This window comes from Lissotriton vulgaris, chromosome 8, assembly GCF_964263255.1.
Source record: "Lissotriton vulgaris chromosome 8, aLisVul1.2, whole genome shotgun sequence".
Lineage (NCBI taxonomy): Eukaryota > Metazoa > Chordata > Amphibia > Caudata > Salamandridae > Lissotriton > Lissotriton vulgaris.
This window is the reverse complement of record NC_141696.1, coordinates 1,317,782,872-1,317,803,202: the sequence shown is the minus strand read 5'-3', so window position 1 is coordinate 1,317,803,202 and position 20,331 is coordinate 1,317,782,872. Positions and strand designations below refer to the sequence as shown.

The 20,331-nt window shown below is 40.9% G+C and overlaps 1 protein-coding gene across 7 annotated transcripts in view; it reads left to right on the top strand.

The window, feature by feature from the left end:
* The window catches only part of GRIA4 (glutamate ionotropic receptor AMPA type subunit 4), a 969,207-nt gene that overhangs the window by 762,774 nt on the left and 186,102 nt on the right, over positions 1-20,331 (top strand). For all 7 annotated transcript variants that reach the window (XR_015299356.1, XM_086935255.1, XM_086935257.1 and 4 more), the window contains exons 5-6: positions 11,562-11,615; positions 17,053-17,211. Coding sequence is in view for 6 of the 7 variants with exons in the window: in XM_086935255.1 (XP_086791381.1) it covers positions 11,562-11,615; positions 17,053-17,211 (213 nt within the window). In the remaining variant the exon portion in view is untranslated. The remainder of the gene's footprint in view (positions 1-11,561; positions 11,616-17,052; positions 17,212-20,331) is intronic.

The following is a 20,331-nucleotide window of genomic DNA, read 5'->3' as shown; positions in this document are numbered from 1 at the left end:
AAGCCTCTTTTAGAAACTTCGGTCCAGTCTGGTGAATGGCCTTATAGGCTATGCAAAGAGCTTTAAATTTGATCCTGCTTTCGACCCTTAACCAATGGAGATGGCGAATGGCTGCAGAATTTGACTTAACAGTGTAGGCCTGTATTTCACCATTCTGTATTTCATAAAATACTTTTTTCCATTTTCTGCTAATACAACATTTCATGCAGGTATTCACATGCATTGTTAGTTCAGAGCAGATACATTTCTGTACTAGAGATAGGGAAAAGAGCCTGAGAAAAAGACCTTGACAAAGGTAGAAGGGAAAGCAAAGCCCTGACTGAATGAACTCATTTACAGCTGTTACAATCTACCCGTGCCTGAGAAAGAGATGTTGTTCCCATGTCTAGTGTGAGACAATACATCTATGTTGCAATCTGCAACTTTGGGATTTGACAAGAACAGTGGACCCTTGATGGTGTGATAAAGGGGGATGGTGTCTAGGTGGACTTTATACATTACAATATACCGGTCCCCCTGGACTCTTACCCAGATGCTTCACAGATGCTTCAGAAACCTCTTCAGGCCTGTCATGAGCCCCTGTGAGAGTCCTCCTGACTCCTACAGGACTGCTTTGCTGGGCCCCCTTTTTACAGACTGTGCAGATCTCTCTAGCGGATTCCATGCAGACACCTTACCTTCCGTGCTGCCCTATTAACTGAGGGAATTTTGAGAGGTTTAGATCTTTATGTTTCCCTTTGATTTTTGCTTAGGTGTGTTAAAGGCTAACACATATTCTTGACCCATAGAAGAATCTTGACCGAGCTTCTGAGATGCTAACGCATCCATGGTTGATTTCCGTTGTCCTGTCCTGACTTCTTTCATGGAAATTCCCTGATTTGTGAGTCTTTTGTTCCCGAACCATCATTTGGAATTTGAAAACCTAGATTACTAATGCAAAGGAGAGAGCGCCTTAGACTATTTTCTGAGTATCAGATTTTGATATTACTCTTTTCTATTGCTCTAACCGAATTGTTTATTTGTTTAATACTGGTCTGCCTTAATTTCTTTAGGTATCTGGGATCCCAGTTGATATTCTGTATCTTTACAGGATGGTACTACGAGTTGTTTATTTGAACTTGAATATACATTTGTAATAGACCTTTTAAAAATGGCTACTGATTTCTGGTCCTCATTGTGTAGCCAAATGGGTTGCACTGTTAATTGAAATTTGCTTCAATGCAAAAGACTAACTCCCTTTACCTCTCAGTCAGATCTAAAAGGTCTGTCGGAGGACCAATGGTAAGCGAGTGGGTCCAGTGTATGGCTTAGATACAGTGAATTAGCATTTTACAGTGCGCTAATGATGGAACCTTATGGTGAAGGTTTGCAGTTGTGCTCGGCACAGATTTGTCCTTTTTTATGTGTCTTCAATTTCTAAAGCCCATTCATTTAACTGAGAATTTCTCCAAATTGGTACTGCAGCACTGCTGACAGCACAGCTCACAAACAGAAAGAGTCAATCACTGCTGGCTGCTTCCGAGCTCTGCCATCTGCAGCAGAGAAATTCCAACTTAAATGCATGGGGTTTAGAAAGTGCAATTGCATAAAAACAGCGCACAGCTGTCGCCTGCTCAAAGGTATTTCTTGTAGATATGGTCCTTGATCTGCACCAAAACTAGGTTGTACGTGTGTTTTGGAGTGGAACATTGCGAGTATTAATTTGTGAAATCTACTACAAAAGTCTTGGGATTATACTGGTTACTGAGTGTGTTGTCTCATTCGCAAATGCAGCTTTTAATAATTGTATTGCAATAATGAGCTAGCTGTTCCTTGCATGGCATGTCAGGAATGAGTCTCTTTCTCAAACCTGGGCATTATGTCCCACTTCACTTGTCCATCAAACTGATGTAGTAGGCCAGCGATAGCTTCTTACTCGGGCCTTTGCAGTATTTTTACCTTAGGAATATTAACGTGTCCCCATTACCTTGAATATTATTATTATACAGTCCCATTACCCACAAGTCACTTTTAAACATAGTTTTACTCAAGATGTTGATTGTGGAGGACTGAGGGGGCACTCACCGGAGCCAGAGGACACATGGGATGAGTCTCAGTGACTTTCATTGTGAATGTAGGCAGCTGTCGTGGTGCACACAGACCAGACATTATGCCACACCCATTTGAAAAAGTGCATACATTTTTGAAGCACTCAATTTCTCCCAAAAGCACATTTGCTGTGTGCACATACCTATTTTTACTTGTTCTTTTATCGCTTATACGGTCCACATACAGAAAGAGGGGCCAAAAATTCAGTCACCCTTGGCCCTTTGTTGTTAAAAGTGTCATTCATATGCTGATGAGCCCACATTCAGTAGACATTGGTTGATTGTAACAGTTGTTAATAATATATAGAAGTTTGCATGTCCTGATGAGTCCACCTAAGAAATGCTACCTGTGCAATGCATACACAGTGACACATACATTTGATGTAGCAGATGGCACATTGATTCATTGATACTCTTATGTATAGCACTTGACCAGGCTAGTGGGGACAGCTGACACAACCTATCTACCTAAAGTTGAGTGTCTTGTAGCAACATCTATGGAGAAAGGACAATGTTTGTATCTAAGCAGCAACAGCGATCAAGCAATCACAGAGGCTAACTGGCATACGCTCCTTACTGGCCAACCATTATGCTTCTGGGAACACCCCACCCCTGGCAATACATGCTCTCTGTGGCAGAAAAGTGGGAATATACTCCTGGCTTCCTTTAGCAGCACAAGGTCCACCCATCTCAAAAGTGAAGGTGTGAGGCAATGAATATAAGGAACATAACCATCTCCTCCACGATCACCATTCAGGATTAGTTAGCACCAGAGATGCTTTCCTCCTTGCAGTGGATGAAGGCACATTTTCAGCCTTAATACTTCCTGGTCTCTGTCACCTAGAATAAGGTATGACATGAATTCCTTGTGGAAAAGCTGACAAACTGGGTATGTGTGCCAGAAGTAGTATTTACAAAAATGTCCAAACCAGCCCCCTTCACTTTCCCATTTACTTTCCATTAATTTTCCTCTATCTTTTAAAAACATTTGTTTGTACCTCCCTCTACCCCTGCTGCAATAAAGTGACAGTGGTGCCAGCAATAGCCCTGGGACTTACAAAAATAAAGCCTCAAAGGCTCCAGCCCACACAGGAATTGCCAATGAGATAATTGGCCATTCCAGCCCTGGTAATATCTGGCCAATTTCAGGGCCTGATTCGTGAAGGTAAACTTCCACTTCTGTGTAAGTTTAAGATTGTTTGCTATTCGCAAAGGGATTTAGGAGTAGTATATTTACGAGTTGAGATTCTCCGCACATAAACAGATAAGTCTTTATATGTGCAGAGACTCCCCACTCCTAAGATGCTACAGGTAACCCCATTTGTGAATAGCAAACAATCGTAAACTTACTTGAAAGTGTAAATTTACCTTTGTGAATCATGCCCTTAGTCTGGAGTGTGTAATGGGCTAACTAATCCCTGCCCAATCCCAAATTGCAATACTTTTGGATCTAGAGAATGGACATCCCCTCGTGGGCATTGGGGCCAGCAGTTTAGAAGACAAAGAAACAGACAAGTGGGATAATCCCGGGAAGGACTCACACACACGTCATCTTCAAACTCTTTCTTGATAGACTACATGTATGTAAGAGGGATCGTGACTCATTACAAAATGGATGAACAATTTCATATTGATCATGTTGCTTGGGCTACTAAAATAATGCATTGTGATACTAGAAAAGCCCTAAATAGCAGGATCTATTTGAATAGTAAAAGTAAACGTGTCTGAATCGATTGGGCATTTGTATGTATAAGCTACGTATATTGCATAGGAAGCCATGAACTACTGGCATATAACAGACAATGGGACTGATTTAGGGACAGATTTAGAAATTGACCTGAATACCTATAAAATGTTCATTGATTGTCTGCAACAGCAGTTATTCAACTGTTTCCTACGTTGATTATAACAAAAGCAGTTCTGTTTATGAGAATAACAGAGGGTGGTTTGATCACCTGATGCTCGACCATGGTGCCGCACATAGTCAGATGCTGTAACTTCAGTCGAATCTGTGTTTTTTGAGAGTTGTACAAAAACACTCAACATGGAGCGTCTGATTATTTGGCAATAAGGGAAGTTAACTTGAAAATAGTTTAAAATCAAACATGAAAGCATTCTAGTGTAGAGTGTAGAGTGTTAAGGGTATGGTAGGACCCAATATTGAAGACAATAGAGCTTGTATCTCTCAAGATTAATAAAAATCATATCTACCTATATTATACTGTCAAGGCAAGATGAAAATTGAGACTACTTTTCTGAGGGTATCCTGCAGATATATTCTAAGCCTTGGGTTACATAGCAAGAGATTTCTATGTAAACTACCCTTAAATCAGGGAGTAGCATAAGGATGTGTCTTGGCTCTGCGGTTGTTTTATATTTACTCATCAGATCTCATTATTCTACGTTATGTTATGTTATGGAAGTCGCCCTGTCACCCGGCAGGGTATCCTGGTGCTGAGGAGGTGTGAGTATAGGCCCATCTGGGGCCTAGTGGGTTGACTCGAAAATCAATTTCTTCAGAATCTTGCAGAATTGAAAAAGTGAGGAGGAGGCTCTTATTTGTAGCAATAGGTCGTTCCATGCTTTAAGATAGATGTAGAAGAATGCTCAACTGCTAGACCTGGTTTTCTGTATGCGCGGGATTTGTCCAAGTATGAGTCCAGACAAGCAGAGGTGTGGTTTGTGAAAGCAGATGCAATTGTGGAGGTATCCTGGGCCAAGTGTTATATAGTGCCTTGAAAGTGTGGGTGAGGAGTTTGGATTGTGCTTGCTTGTAAATTAGAAGCCAGTGCCTTTGGGTGTGGTGTGAGGTAGGTGCAGCGCTTAAAATTTGAGATTACTTCTGGCTACCAAGTTCAGAATTGTCTGCAGCCTTCTTGTGAGTTTTTTGTTGTTTCTGGCTTGGAGGGTGTTCTCATAATACTTGAGACCAGGGCACGTGTGACGGTTTTGATGTCATAACAACAATTGGTATGCATACTTGTAAACACCAGGGTGTTGTACGTTTTGAATTAGAATAACATGAAAGTTCAATAAAGAAATATTTATAAAAAGAACACAATGTAAGAAACTCTCATTGCACTAGTACAACAGAAAATAAAATCGGATGTCCCTCCATGTTCAGAGTTGCAGTCAACTAATTGCTGATGAATGTAACCTAGCAGTATATCAGTTAGACTGTAGGAAATTCATATTTTTTCTGTGTTTTGCCTCAATCGTATGATTTAAGGTTTTTGTATAACTGGGCCCATATTATGGACAAATCCATTACATAGGTGCATCTGATACAAACCTGTTGCAAATAATGCCGTGCCTCAGTGCTGCCTTGAACTCGAAATCCCCTGGGACAGCAGCCATTCAGTAAAATACAGAGTGGCTGACTAAAGCAGCCACACTGTCTTTCTCTGTGCTGGCAGCACCCAACGGCACTTTAAAGAAGGGACAGAGATGCCCCGGCAGGTGGGTGCAGTGATGGACTGCATCCTGCCTGGGAGGATTCCCCCATGCAAATGAGGGAACGCACTCTCAACTTAGTGCTCCAGCTCTATTCGTACTACAGAAGAGGCTGCATTAGCACTTTAACTGCTGCCGTCAGCCTTAGCCGTCGCGAGCACTACCTCGCTGGTGCTGCGAATGTCCAACGGCCGACGCGGCCCCGCCCACTCCGTGAAACCGCCGCACTGCCGCGAAAAAACAGCCGTGGCTAAAGTGTTAACATTTGTGGCCCCATCTGTAATGCCATGGTGCCCCAGGCAACATGGGCTCAAGCAAAGCCATTTAGTGGCACAGACTAGGTCGCTTTTCAAAAATATAAGTAAAGCCATTTTTGCATTTAAGATGGCAGAATTAGTATTCTGTAGCTCAGCCTAGAGGTGCATTTAAAAAGGAAACTGTCTTTGGTGGGTGCTGGGGAACAAAGGGAGAAAACTAAACAAGGTCTATAGCAGCTATTACAAAAGACTATTGTACAAACACACAAGGGAATCCAAGGGTACATAGGGGCGCATAGGTACATTCTATTTTAAAGGAACTACGGTCCCTACAAAAAGCATAGTTAATCTAAGCACAGGTTATCAAAAAATAGTGGGTAGTGCCAAAGGAATTTTGTTTCTATATTATACTCAGAAAATGACTTCCAAGTGAAATTAATGCATAATATTCTATATATGTCACAATACACAAAACCACAAACTATACCTCATTACATATGCAGTACAGGGTCGGTGTGTGCAGTCGACGATGTTTCTATCCTCTTACAATACAAGGAATATTCATTAGGACATTACAATTAAAATACCTGGGACACAACTCCTTGTAAATTAATATGTGCTAGCCTTGACAAAATGATTAGGAAAGGGGTCTTGCATTTGCAATTATCTTCATGCAGCAAATACATGTAGAAGAATGCCAAATATATATATATTCACTGAAAAAACCATAGGTTATAGACCATATATAGTTAGGGATTAGCATTTACAAAACCTTATTTTACTCGCACAAAACCATTGAAATTCCATATATAGTTAGTTGCACTAACTATATATCGCGCACCCGCAATCCACTGCTAATGATGTCACATATTACATCATTCATGACATGGTCAGTGACATCACTGATGACATCACTGATGACATCTCAAATGACATCACTGATGACATCACTGATGACAACACCCAGTGACTGTATGTTTCTGTAAAGTTAAAATATGTCTTACATATTGAAGAATGAGTGGATGTATAAGTGTCTGGATGAAGGATTTAGTAGGTGCATGACTGACTGTATGAGAGAATGATTAAATGTGTCTCACTGAGTGCATGGGTTAGTGACTAAACTGTCTTAATTTGGCAATCATTATATATGTTGTTCTGTAAACTGCTGCATGTTTAAATCAGTAGCTATATGAGTAACTATATGGGTTATTGAATGGTTGCCCAAGTATTTGTATGGGAGACTGAGTATGTGTGTGGGTGGCTGGGAGGTGTATGACTCTGTGCATAGATGTGTGAGCAGTTGATTCACTAAATGTATGGGTTCAAAAGTGCATGTGGAAACAGCTGTATGGGCGGTTGACTGAGTGCATGAGTGTATTGGTGAGTGAATGGATATCTCAGTGCTACATGTCAAAGTAAGTACATATGTAAAACACAGTCCATGTGAGAGTTGACATATATAAATAACTGAACATAAGAGCCAGTGAATGTGAGAGTGGCTGTATGGATCATTGTGAACTTGTATCAGGGATTGTATAAGAGAGTAAATATGTGTTAGTATATGTTTGAATAAGTAAGGTGTGTATAACTGTATAGTTGAGGAAATGGAGGTGTGATTAATTTTTTGCATGACTGACTAGGTGTGTGAGTAACTCCATGGATAAGTGACAGTCTGTGAGTGTCTGTTTATACTGATTGTATCTAAGGTTATATTAGAGTCTGAAGATGTTCATTGTATTATCACATAAATGATATCATCAGTGATGTGATCAGTAATGTCAAATGAGATGTCAGTGATGTCATCAGTGATGTCATTTGAGATGTCATCAGTGATGTCATTTGAGATGTCATCAGTGATGTCATCAGTGATGTCACTGACCATGTCATGAATGATGTAATATGTGACATCATTAGCAGTGGATTGCGGGTGCGCTATATATAGTTAGTGCAACTAACTATATATGGAATTTCAATGGTTTTGTGGGAGTAAAATAAGGTTTTGTAAATGCTAATCCCTAACTATATATGGTCTATAACCTATGGTTTTTTCAGTGAATTTTCAAGGTTTTGTAAATGCAAATTCCTAACTATATATGGTGTATAACCTACGTTTTTTTCAGTGAATTTCATTGGTTTTTTAAAAGCTAATATCTATAGCTGTAAAATATATTCTTTATTACGTGACGTATCACGTAGCCCGTGAGACGCCTCATGATGCATCGCATAACCGTGACGTATCGTCTCTGCAGCGCAAACAAAACCCGTAACGTAAGCGCGCCAGAGCACGCTTAAAGATATATATATATTTTTTTAACCTTAATTAGACAAAATCCACACGTGCACATATCACAAACATTCCAAAAACACAATATGTCGGACTCCCGTTACGCTGCCGGTTAGCTGCCCGGTTAACATACCGGAAAGCACCTCTACCGCGAAAAATCGCAATTTTTTTTTCTTTTGCCCCGCGGGGAACTTCAATAGCCCCCTCATCAATCCTAGGGGTTCAGGAGGGGTCTACCTTACCCCTTTCCTTCATTTACACCTTTTTTTTTTCCACCTCTTGTCTCTCGATCCCACCGAGAGACAAGATGGCGGCCGCTCCAGACTGTTTACAATGTTAACAGCCAATCAGCTACTCCTCAGACTCCCGTTACACTGCCGGTTAGCTGCCCGGTTAGCTGCCCAGTTAGCTGCCCGGTTCACGTAACGGGACGGGCCTCTATGGCGAAAAATCGCATTTTTTTTTTTGCCCCGCGTGGCTCTATAATATCCCCCTCATCAATCCTAGGGGGTCAGAAGGGGTCTACCTTGCCCCCTTTCCTTCATTTCCCCCTTTGTTTTGGCCTCCTTTTGTCTCTCGATCCTACCGAGAGACAAGATGGCGGCCGCTCCGGACTGTTTACAATGTTGACAGCCAATCAGCTACTCCTCAGACTCCCGTTACACTGCCGGTTAGCTGCCCGGTTAGCTGCCCGGTTCGCGTACCAACACGCGTCTCTACGGCGAAAAAATCGGCTTTTTTTTTTTTTTGCCCCGCGTGGCTCTATAATATCCCCCTCATCAATCCTAGGGGGTCAGAAGGGGTCTACCTTGCCCCCTTTCCTTCATCTCCCCCTTTGTTTTGGCCTCCTCTTGTCTCTCGATCCTACAGAGAGACAAGATGGCGGCCGCTCCGGACTGTTTAGAATGTTGACAGACACCGGAGAGCCAATCAGCTTCGCTTCGCAAAGTTCCGTTACGCGAAAAGTACGCGAACCGGAGCGCTGCCCGGAGCGCTGTCACAGATATAAATATTATTTTGAACGTTAATTTCTCAAAATCCACTGGAGCACATATATTGAGACCTAGCAAAGGCACATCGGGCTAACAGTCCCTACAATGTTGCCAAGTTTCGTGCAAATCCATTCAGCCGTTCGAGCTAAAAGTGAGGCCAACCGCCCTATGGAAAAATTAATGGGAAAAACGCGTTTTGGGACCCCCCTTTTTTCTCGGCCCCCCCTTGACGAACCCCCCCCAAATTTTCAGGAGCTGCTCAGAAACAAAATGTGCCATTTTCCTGAAAATTTCTGCCAATTCCGTCCACAAACGCCAAAGTTATTAGACATAGAACTTTCAAAAATCCCATAGAGAAAAAATCCTAACTATATATACCTACTGGCTATCGCCAGTAGGTAATATAGTAGGGCGTGGGGAGCTGTCACACCTCTACACCATCAGTTAAGGGAAGCTGCGTTTAATTGAGGACACATCAAAAACCAGCAGGATCAGCCGGGGGTACTTGTTTCTTGGTAAGGAAACAATTTCCAATACCTGTATCCAGAATTGTAGCATGGTACAGGGAGTCGGCGCACCTATAAAGAATCAGTCGCAGAGTGAGATGTGTCTACTCCAAGCCGCATCAATAGATGTAACGGTCAAATGGGCACACAGAGTTGCACGTCTAACAAGGAGCACAGCATGGGAAGCAGTGGCCGAGCGACAAACTATAGGGCCAAGCTGGTGGACATTTTTTACAGTAAAGCAGAAACTCAGTCACAGTGCAGTACACGGCAAAGAATGTTTGTAACATTAGCATGATTTGATGAGGTATATTTCCAACCACAGCTGAGGTTACCTGTTACAAACTGCTGAATACTACTTAGAAGGAATATGTTGATGAAGACAACTGGTTGCTTGCTGGAAGGATTGCCTTGTTTGTGAATGGTCTGCAGAGGGCAGTCTTTAGGTTTACCACTAGTTTGAAATCCTAAAGGCTACTCAAGGGAATAAGGAAACTAGCCTCTTGCTGGCGCTCAAGGAGCCCATGTCCTGCTTCTGGTGCCTGTCTACGTTTTGGAATTTATGTTCTAAGTTCAGAGAGGTTGGAAGAGCATGAAGGCACAGGGTACTTGCATACGCCTTGAATAAACCAGCAAGCCAGTGGTTGCTGGACAGTGGCTATAGACCTGAATGGAACTGTTAGAAAGGCATTTCCCATTTTTCACTATGACCACCTGTCTATAAACACTTCCTTGGATGTTTCAGGACTTTTGAAGTGCTAGAGTAGTTACAGTACCTTGATTGAACTTGTGTAATGAGTCCATTCAACTAAAAGCAGGCAACTCTTACTGCTTAGTTATACTCCCAAAGATTAAATAATTAATCTAATAAACACTCCATTTATGGCTCCTAAATCAGGTTTATTGAATTTTTTTTTTCACTTTGATTATTTAACTTTGCTGTTTTAACAACATTTTCTGGAAATTATTTAACTATAATTTTGTTTTGGTGTCTATGAGTAAGCCATAGTTCTTTCTGCCTAGCTACCAAAGTTTAGCTTGGGATTCATTGCAGAAACGTCTTAACCCCTTCGATGCTGATGACGAGCTCAGCTCGTCATCAGCCACGGTGGTCGTGTGCGGATGACGAGCTGAGCTCGTCATCTAACGCGGATTTTAGAAAAAAGCCGCGTAGCGGAAAAATAACCGCCGCAGCTATGCGGTTAATAACAAGAAACTAGATTATTTTGACTTTGTGGGAGCTGATTTCTTACAAACGTGTTACAAAGGGGGGCTGATTTTCTGATTCACTTACTGTATGAAAAATACAAGCTGTTGTTATATAGTCAAATTAGTGTTTAGCAAATCCTAGAAATAGTATGTTTCAGACATCCCTTTTGGAAGCTGTGCAACTGTGCATGGTAAATGCATACATTCTTCAGCTGTATATATACTCTTATTCAACATTTTAGAGGTTAAAGGGTGATATATGTCGTGTTTTTTATTTGTATGTGCGGATGTACATTTGTAGTCAAACGTTAATACTAAATTATAAAGTGCTACATTTCCAAGTTTGCTGCCTTTAGAAGGTTTTTTAATTAATCATCATTGTATTGTGACAATTTTGTAAGAAAAGTAAATTTAATTGTATTGTAACATTTTCTACTCTAACATAGTTGAGAGGATGTAATGAATGTAACCAGTGATGTAAGGCAAAATACCACACAAAGCTCCCTGCAAAATTATGGAGTGACCCTTAAGTCTAGTCATCTTACACAAAGGCCTTTGGCCTAATGGATGATGAATGGGGGGGAAAGTGGCACCCATGTTCACACCTGCAAATGTATAATATGCTGTACACTGCGCTTGCAAATGTAACCAATACACAGGTTATTACAGTTTATATAAATGCTGCAGTAAAATTGACAGACCACAGATTACTAGGATTTAAAATATGTGATATTATTTCTAAAATTGTAATACCTATGTTTCTTTTTACACAGATTGTAAGTGTTGGGAAGCATGTAAAAGGATATCATTATATTATTGCAAACTTGGTAGGTATTGTTTATTTCATTACTTGATTGCAAAACTGGTTAACAAAGCAATGCATTTTATCTGTAAGCTTGATGGCCACATTTAAAATGAATATGTGATTTCCAGCTGAAGATTTATAAGAAATACATTTGTTCTGTGGTGCCCCTTTTCTGGTGTTGATCTGTCACTGCCCCTACTATTATATCATTCAACAACATGTCAATCTTAAAAATGTTGTCTTCAAGAGCTTTCTGAAGTGGAGTTGGTTAGTACTGCTCTCAGCTGTGGTCTGTGAGCTTTCCAAATAGTCGGGCCCTGGACATCCAAAAATGTGATGCCATTTTCCTGTTATTTGATGATCCGTTGCTGTATAATCAGTGGGTTGATTAAATACAGTTCCTTACTGGCATAGATTTTATGTTTTGACATCCTGCCATGCACAGTCATGCCATCAATTCTGTAATTTATGATGTCAGCAGTGATGTTATCAATAACTCGCGCCATTGCCATGACCTCATATATTACATCGCACATCATATGTTCTATGACATTATAGTGATGCTATCAGTGATGTCATAGAACATATCATATATAATGTAATATGTGAGGTCAAAGCAAGGGTGCATGCTATAGTTACTGCATTGAACTATAAAAGGTGAATTTCAGTGTTTTTGTATTTTAAATGTTCTCACCTACCTATAATGTCACTTTAACTTTTATTTGTATTTTAAATATTCTCACCTAGCTATAATGCCACTTTAACTTTTATTTTTTCAAATAATTTATGAGTTTTTTTTATGTAAAGTAAGAAAGTGTTACCTTACCTAACTATAATGTCATGTTTGATGTCAGTGCATTTCTAGTTTTTTGTTGTTGCGTAAAGTAAGTTTTTATCACCATACATACTTATGCCAAACTCCGTTGCACATGGCCTTCGGCGGCCATGCCCTGCACCCATCTCTGACAGGCAGCAAACACCCTGCTGTGCATGGCCCTCCACCACGTACACCGTGGAGTTGGAGCAGGGCACATCCTGTCCCAAGTGACACCCCCACCTCCTATATTTCTTTATCGTTTTTCAACCTGCAGGACTCTCACTGGAGTCGGGGTATCACAGCAATTCCCCCCTCCTTTTGGTTTTTAATTTTGCTTGGGAAGGTACATAGGGATCTAGGTACTCATTATACCATATTTCTTTCCTTTCAAGGACACTAGGGCCTTGTCCTTTAATGACAGCCACAATATTTCTATTCATGTTGTGGTCAACTTTAATGCCTCAAAACCTCCACAACAGACTTTTGACTCCCCTAAAAAATATGAAATATGTTTCCTTTCTTATAGTAATGCCTGGAATTTTTAGACTTCGCTGAATCGTTCCTTTCTAAGTCACTGAGTTTTGGGAATGGTAATTGTTGACCACCTATAATCTGAAGCATCCTATACCTAAACAAGGTGCATTTTGAGAGGATGGAGAATGTTCTTGCATTTGACTCTGCAATAGCAGCTTTTTTTGCGAGCATAAGGGGTTCTGTTCTTCATTTATTTACTGTTTGACAGTGGTGCGCTGCCGTTTTAGGTTATAGTGGTGATCTTCTCTTTTATATTGCACTCTTCTGCTGAATGTGGTGCTTAATCAATAGTATGGGACCTGTACGGTACTCCACAGACCTTAACACACATACAGCAATTGTATACTAATGCTTTCAAAAATGCAATTTTCTAACTTCTGGTTTGATTTCACACAATGAAATGTACTTGAGTTTGAACTACATCTGTTTCATTTCAAATAGGATTTGTCAAGCAGGACTATTTTTCTTTTGAGAGTGAAAATGTAGGAAAAACACTTTACATTGAGATAGATTTGTGCTCTTTGGTTGTGTTTTGATACTCTTTCTATATAGTGGAAAAAGATTTCATAGCATCTGTATGGACAGATAGTTAATGGGTAGAGTGAAAAGGGTCAGGTAAGGGATTGGTTTATAATGAGGGTTAGAATATTGAAGGACATGATTCTCTCCGCTAAATGATGTTTAGATGATGAACACTTCCAGAGTAAGGACCGGCAGTAGTGTTGCTAGGAGTGGCCGATTGAAGAGGCGGATGGTAAGGCGGAGATAGAATGTGTGACTCTTTGGACTGGGAGAGCCAAGAACATTCGTGGATATAAAAACAAGCCATGGCAAAGCCTATAGGTTTGACGTTCACACTCAAACACAGACAAAAGAATTAAACAAATGCCTGCTGCAGTGCAAAATACTTAAAAATGGGGTTGCTTGTGTATAAAATGCACAAATGAGATGAAGAATTAAATGTGTAATTATTAAGGGCACTTCTTAGTTATAAAATAAACCCCCATGCATTTCCGATAGAGGCAGAAAGATATACCTAAGAAGCCATCAGAATCACGGTGAGACTGAAATGCTCGTATTAGCTGATGAAAGATGTGATTGACAATGTTTCAAGCCAATGACTGAGGTGTCCTGAGCCACAGAAGCAAGCGCTGAAAAAGGCTGACTCAGAATTCACTTTCTCTGAACATAGAGTAGGTGCTGATTATAATACATTAAATATGTTTGCATTGAATGGTGCATTTGCCCTTACATGCCAATCCTAACAAGGACAATACAGAAGGACTATACAAAGACCTGCAGTGTCTCCCTAGTTAGGAAAACTTTGGGCCATATAATTATGCCTTGCAGAAGAAATCGCTCTATCAACAGCACATGCATGCAGATACCACAGCTCCAAAACAGTGCAGGAGTTGGCACAGCATGGTTATTCATTTGGGAAGAGGAAACCCTTGTCAGACATAATAAACACCTCCCCATTACCACCACCAATAGGTCCCAACACAAGTCTCAGTCAAACTCTACCCTGCCAATGGTGTCACAAACAGGAGGCAGTTTACCAGACAAATGAGTGTTAGGTTTAAGCAGTAGCAACAATTTGGACAACAACATATTCAAAGTCCCATACCAGTTTAGAAAAATAGAGAAAAAATGTGTAAAAAAGGTAACAGAATTATTAAAATTGGATAAGGATTGCCCAAAACATGAAATAATAATTGTTAAGTTAAACAGTGGCTAATAAAAGTAAAACGCCCATATAAAATCTGTGTTTATGGTTGGCCAGGACATAGGCAACATTTCAGGCTGACCGCAATGAAGCAGGTGTCGGATACACAAAGTAGGTTGGTCCAGTCAACATTCTTGCCTTCTGACTTAGTCTACTTTTTTTGGAGTACAACCTTTCACGGAGGCAATGTCCAAGGGTGCAGACGGCAAGAGTGTTTAATTTTTTGCTATTATCATACAGCTGCAGCCATTTTTAGCACCAAAAGCTAAGAGAGCTACAAACCTCAGTTTCGATTCTGGTGACATTGCTTCACTGCTAGAATAGATGATTTGCCACCTTATCCTGTTCCAAAGCTTTACCATCTGACATAGTCACTTTTTTGGTTCAGAAAATCTACCAGAGGGGCACAGTTGGAACCCCTATCTAGGCAAGGCGCATTGAGAATAGATACAATTACTGTGAGGTGCTGATAAGGTGAAACAAAACTGCTGATCTTGCCTGATTTCTGTGCATTCTTCTTGGGAAAACCTCAGCACTTTGTCCCATTTTTCTCCAACTGCTTCAAAAGTTTAGTCTGGTAACTCATACAGGCACCAGGGGTGTTTGAGACACCAGGTCTCTTGCCAGTCAGGGCTCCTGCTGGGTCTAGTCCTCGGTCATCTTTTGGAGTCAGTCCTTGGTGCATGCAAACAGGAGGTCTGCTGTTTGACACTTGAGCAGTTCCTTCCGGTGTCCCAGCAGGAGTCAGGAGTCCTTGAGTGTTTTTCTTCCAGTAGACTCTTTGTTCTTTGGGTGTTGTCCTCCCTGGTCCAGGACGGTTGTGAGGAGGTTTGATGAGTTTCCAGTCATATCTTGTACACTAGCCAGTAAATATTATTTTTACAGCCCATTTTTGTATTCTCTTTTACCCTATTCCCACTTCCTATGGCACCTCTTCCTCTTTGCTTGACCGTAAAAATTCACAGAAACCTAAATCAAAGATTCTAACTCCTGGAAGGCCTCTGTCTCTCACTCAACCACTCCTCTATTTAGATGATGTGTCCTAGTGTCTGTTAGTTCAAAATCTACCTCTCTTTCCTGCTGGGGTTTTGAGCCAGAAAGCCTGTTAGGGCCCAGGGACTGAATGGGAACTGATCCTGGCAGCCCCATTTGGCATCATCAAGTTAAAGTTCAATCCCAGGAGGCTACTACTTGTTGAATACTAGTTCTTGACAGTAACCCTGTCTTCCTGGGCCTAGAGGCCAATCCGTACCCTCAGCTATGGGTGTGTCTTAGGCTTCTAGTATGAGCTGTGAGGGAAATTGATTCTAAACCAGTTTCGTCTCAGGCAGCTCAAAGTACACTTCTATAAATCAACTTTTCTATTGTCTAAATATAATTTCACTATTAAATCAGATTTTTTAAATTAAGTGGATAATAACTGAATCATGTTTCTAGCATTTCCAAAAGGAGATGAGAAACAAAGCTTTTTTCATATCTAGCTTAGCCTATGCAGAGAAAACAGCTTTATAGTATTTAGTCACTTTGAGGGTACACTCTTTACAGTGTGTAAAATGCCTTTTTTCTATATTGAGCACCTAGCCCTGTGGGCTAACAAGGCGAATTACCTAAAATATAAACGAACTCACTTTTCACTGTCACAGCAGCGCTTTTAAACAGAAGCCCAGCCAGAGCACAAGGATGCTCCTGTCGGCCATATACTTTTGTCATATTGGTGAGTAGTGTAAATACACACTGCACCCCATATATGATAATTACCTTCCTTGCATTGATGCATTTTCTGCACCATCTACTCTGGCCTTTCAGGAAAATTAGGTAGTCCAATTTTACCAGAGGCATTTTAGCAGCCGAGTACATGACTGTATAGCAGTGACACAGAGAAAGTTCTAATGCCAGCAAAAATGGGCCAAAAAAAGATAGAAAAATCAGCATGATCGTGCGCAAAAAGGTGACGCTGAGTTTACAGCTTAGCGCCTGCACAATTTGGGCTCAGTTACAAGTATTTCACCTCGTAAGGGGGAATAATAACATGCTTAAAATGCATGTCCTCCCCTTTCCGATGTTTGCAAACGGTATATGTGTGCTATTTGCTCCTTCCATTTATGCTGGGTTTCACCTGGCAGAAACCATTGGAGCAAACACCTGCGATATATGTTCCCACTTTAATCTAGAGTTTGGATGTCAATCAAGAACTAGGCCTAAAACCGCATTACTGGACCATCATGATCAGGCCTGTCCAGATGTTTCAATAGTGAAGATTGGCAGTTATCTAGCGTTACAGGTAAGACGCTTCTTCTTGCAAACAGTCTTATGATTCATGCTCTGCTGGTGAAACTGACGACATATGACTTAAAACGTCAAGGTGTAACATTTATTTTATAGGGTTTCAAGGATATTTCTCTTGAAAGGTTCATGCATGGAGGAGCCAATGTAACAGGATTCCAGTTAGTAAATTTCAACACTCCTATTGTCACTAGACTTATGCAGCGCTGGAAAAAACTCGACCAAAGGGAGTACCCGGGATCTGAGAGCCCTCCCAAGGTATTTACTAAATTTTGCATGCTCAAGTTATGGACACATTGTATACATCTATTTGACAAAAAGTATGGAAGCAAAACAATGTTTCAATAACAGATCTGTACTCAAAATGTATTGTGACCTCATTTAAGGCTCTCTGAGAGGGAGCCCTGACACAATGTCCCTGCTGAATCCACCATACATGGCAGGGTGGACCTGGGCAGGTCAAATCTTCAAAGGCTGCATTTGGAAGTTCAAAACTCCCAATCTGTTACGATTATATTTTAATGTTTTTTTTTGGAAATGAGCTCCCACTTTGCGGTTTGTTTCTGAAAAATAAAAAAGAATGGGACACGGGCTGCTAAGACATGGGGCCTCTCCTGGTGTTCATTTCTAACTAAAGTGCTGTGTTGGCAGGGGCATTTTCCTCAGAAACGAACAGCAGAGAATTTGTTCTTTCTGAACACAATAAATGTTCTGCCAAGTAGAAGAAGTGAAGTGGTCTCTGCCCCTGGAACTCCTGAAAGGCTAGGGGGCTTTAGTGGGACCATAAACTGGCTAAGGGTTTCTGCTCATTGCTCCTTCAACAGCCTGACCCCATCAGCGCATTGCGTAGCACTTGGAAGACTGGGATAGGGGACCTTACTGAGGAGGAGTGTCCAGAGGCCAGGGCGTCGCCCTGGAGCACGGTAATAGCAGCCAGATTCTATTTAATATAATTACACTACCTCCACCGGGTATACTTCACCTAGTGGAGTTCTGGGGGATGAGGGTGACTGAGTCCCCCTCTTGCCTCTGCTGTCATGCTGCAGAAGGTGACTTCATACACATGGTCTTGGGATGCGGCAAACAGGCCCTGTTCTGGATGAGCGTCACCACCTGCCTAGACTCTGTCCAGGGCTAGAGGGTCCATTTCAACCCGAAATCCATCTTACTTCACACAAGTGATGATTTAGACTAGAACAGATATAAAAGGGCATTACTTTAACTGAGGCTGTTAGTTGCCAAAGGGCATATAGTTCACCATTGGAAAGCCGATACTCCCCCGTCAGTGGGGGAGTAGATAAAGAGACTCGACCACTGTATGGGTATAGAGACACTAGTATATGCAGCCCAGGGTTGTCCCTGGAAATACAACAAAATCTGGCAAGTGTGGGCTGAATTCAGAGGGCTACGATTGGAGCCACTATGATCTGAGGTTGAACATGTGGTTGTGGAAATCAGGAGCCATAGAGAGAGTGCTGATGGCGGAGACCCTCACGAGGTTCCATCCTAATCTGAATCATTTTGGGGCGGTGGGCTCATGAGGGGAAATGGGTAAGCGGGGTACAATGTCCGACTACTGTTGATTTTTCATTTGTTATGTAACCTGAAGAAATACATGCATTGTTGAGGCATTGTATTGCCAGATATCCTGATGGTGTCAATAAACAGTGTGTTAAAAAAAATACTAGGTCATGTTGCACATTTATCATAAACAGTGACAAGTCCAATGAATAGACGACATTTCTGTCATTTTAGAAACTCACAAAATCGCTGGAGTAGTCCTGAAATCCTGTGACACCTTAGTTTTTCAGTAGTACTTACAAGAAATATTTCCACTTATGGGAATGTGACAGGTCTCTGAGTGGACAAATGTGACACACAAATGCGTTTGACTGTTATTGTCCTCTGGAAGAAAGCTCTTCACGTACTTCGCTAAAACGTTTGGAGACGTTCCCTCGTAATTTCCACCCTAAAACACCTTCACTGCTGCCCTTCACAGGTTTGATTTCCACTCTAGAGTGGCGATGCAGCTGCACATTGTTTGGTGATTGGCTAAAACCTTGGTGTAGATTACATCACAGAAAAATGCCCCTAAATCGAATATATTAATTTTCCATTTGAGACAATTCCCTTTGTGAGAGCAAAATACCAACATTTCTGAGACTGTGACTCAGGAAAGAATGTTTCATCCCTAATGAATGTATTTGGGCACCCAGGTGAATCATAGGTGTGCTAATATTTGTGAACTGGGTGCTGAGCCTGACTGGGAATTTGGCAGCAACAAAGCATTCTGGAGAAAGTGTGAAGCATCGGGGAGTGCAGGTATGGAGTTGGAAAGGCCTACAATTGAATTATCCTGTAAATTAAGCATTTCCTCCACACATTTTTGAATTTCCTGTTACCATCCAACTTGAAAACATGCCCTCAGCTATATCATTTACATACTTTTCTAAATGTGGCCATTATAAACCCTACTACAATTGTTAATTCTACCACAAAATATTTAATAGATGAACATATTGTCCCAGAATACATTTCACAGCAAATTTTCTGTTTTCCCTTTTCTCTTTTAAATTTGTAGAAATGTGAATATGAGCAACTCCATTGCTATTGTTGTTTTCTATTACCATTACTCAGTTTTTCCATATTTGGGCACATCATTCCTTGCAGTATTGTTTCTCAGTTCAAAGTTAGAACGGATGTTGATCAATTTAGCAAGATTTCTGTTGGACTGGCTAAGCAATTAGCTTTTCTGATCTTGCACGTGGTTCAATATTTTCACCTCGGCACCAATCAATTATATTGTCTGATATCACCATGCCCTGCATAATGGAATTGGAAAACGTAAGTGGTTTTATTATACTTGAAAGAGCAGTGTGCGCCCTGTACATTTAATTCCCATTATGCAACAAATATTGACGTGTTGCTGAATGCTGCAAGGTTTAAACACTATTTTCTGGTATGTATTACTGCTCCACAAAAATGAAATGTTCTCTTCCTCTGAAATGGACACTGCTATTGTTCTCGGAAGAGTCTCTGCAAAGAATGATTGTCATTTTTAATGCACGATTTTAAGTCTTTGTTTATGTGGTAAGCGTAAAATAAAACCAACAATGGTAAAGTGCAGGCAGCTGTAAGTGGAGGTTTTGTACTCCACAAGTTACTCTTGGCCCATCAAACATTAAAGTAAACACCAAAGAAAGGCTATGGATGTTGTACTAATTATCAATAACTGTGGTCCTTAGTAAAGGAAGGGAAATGTTCAAGAAATGAATATAGACTGAATAGAACTATATTTTTGAGAAATGCCCAGCCGGACACTTTAATGTCTTGATAAAAATAATGCAAAAGAAATAGAACACAGAGTGTGATGAACGT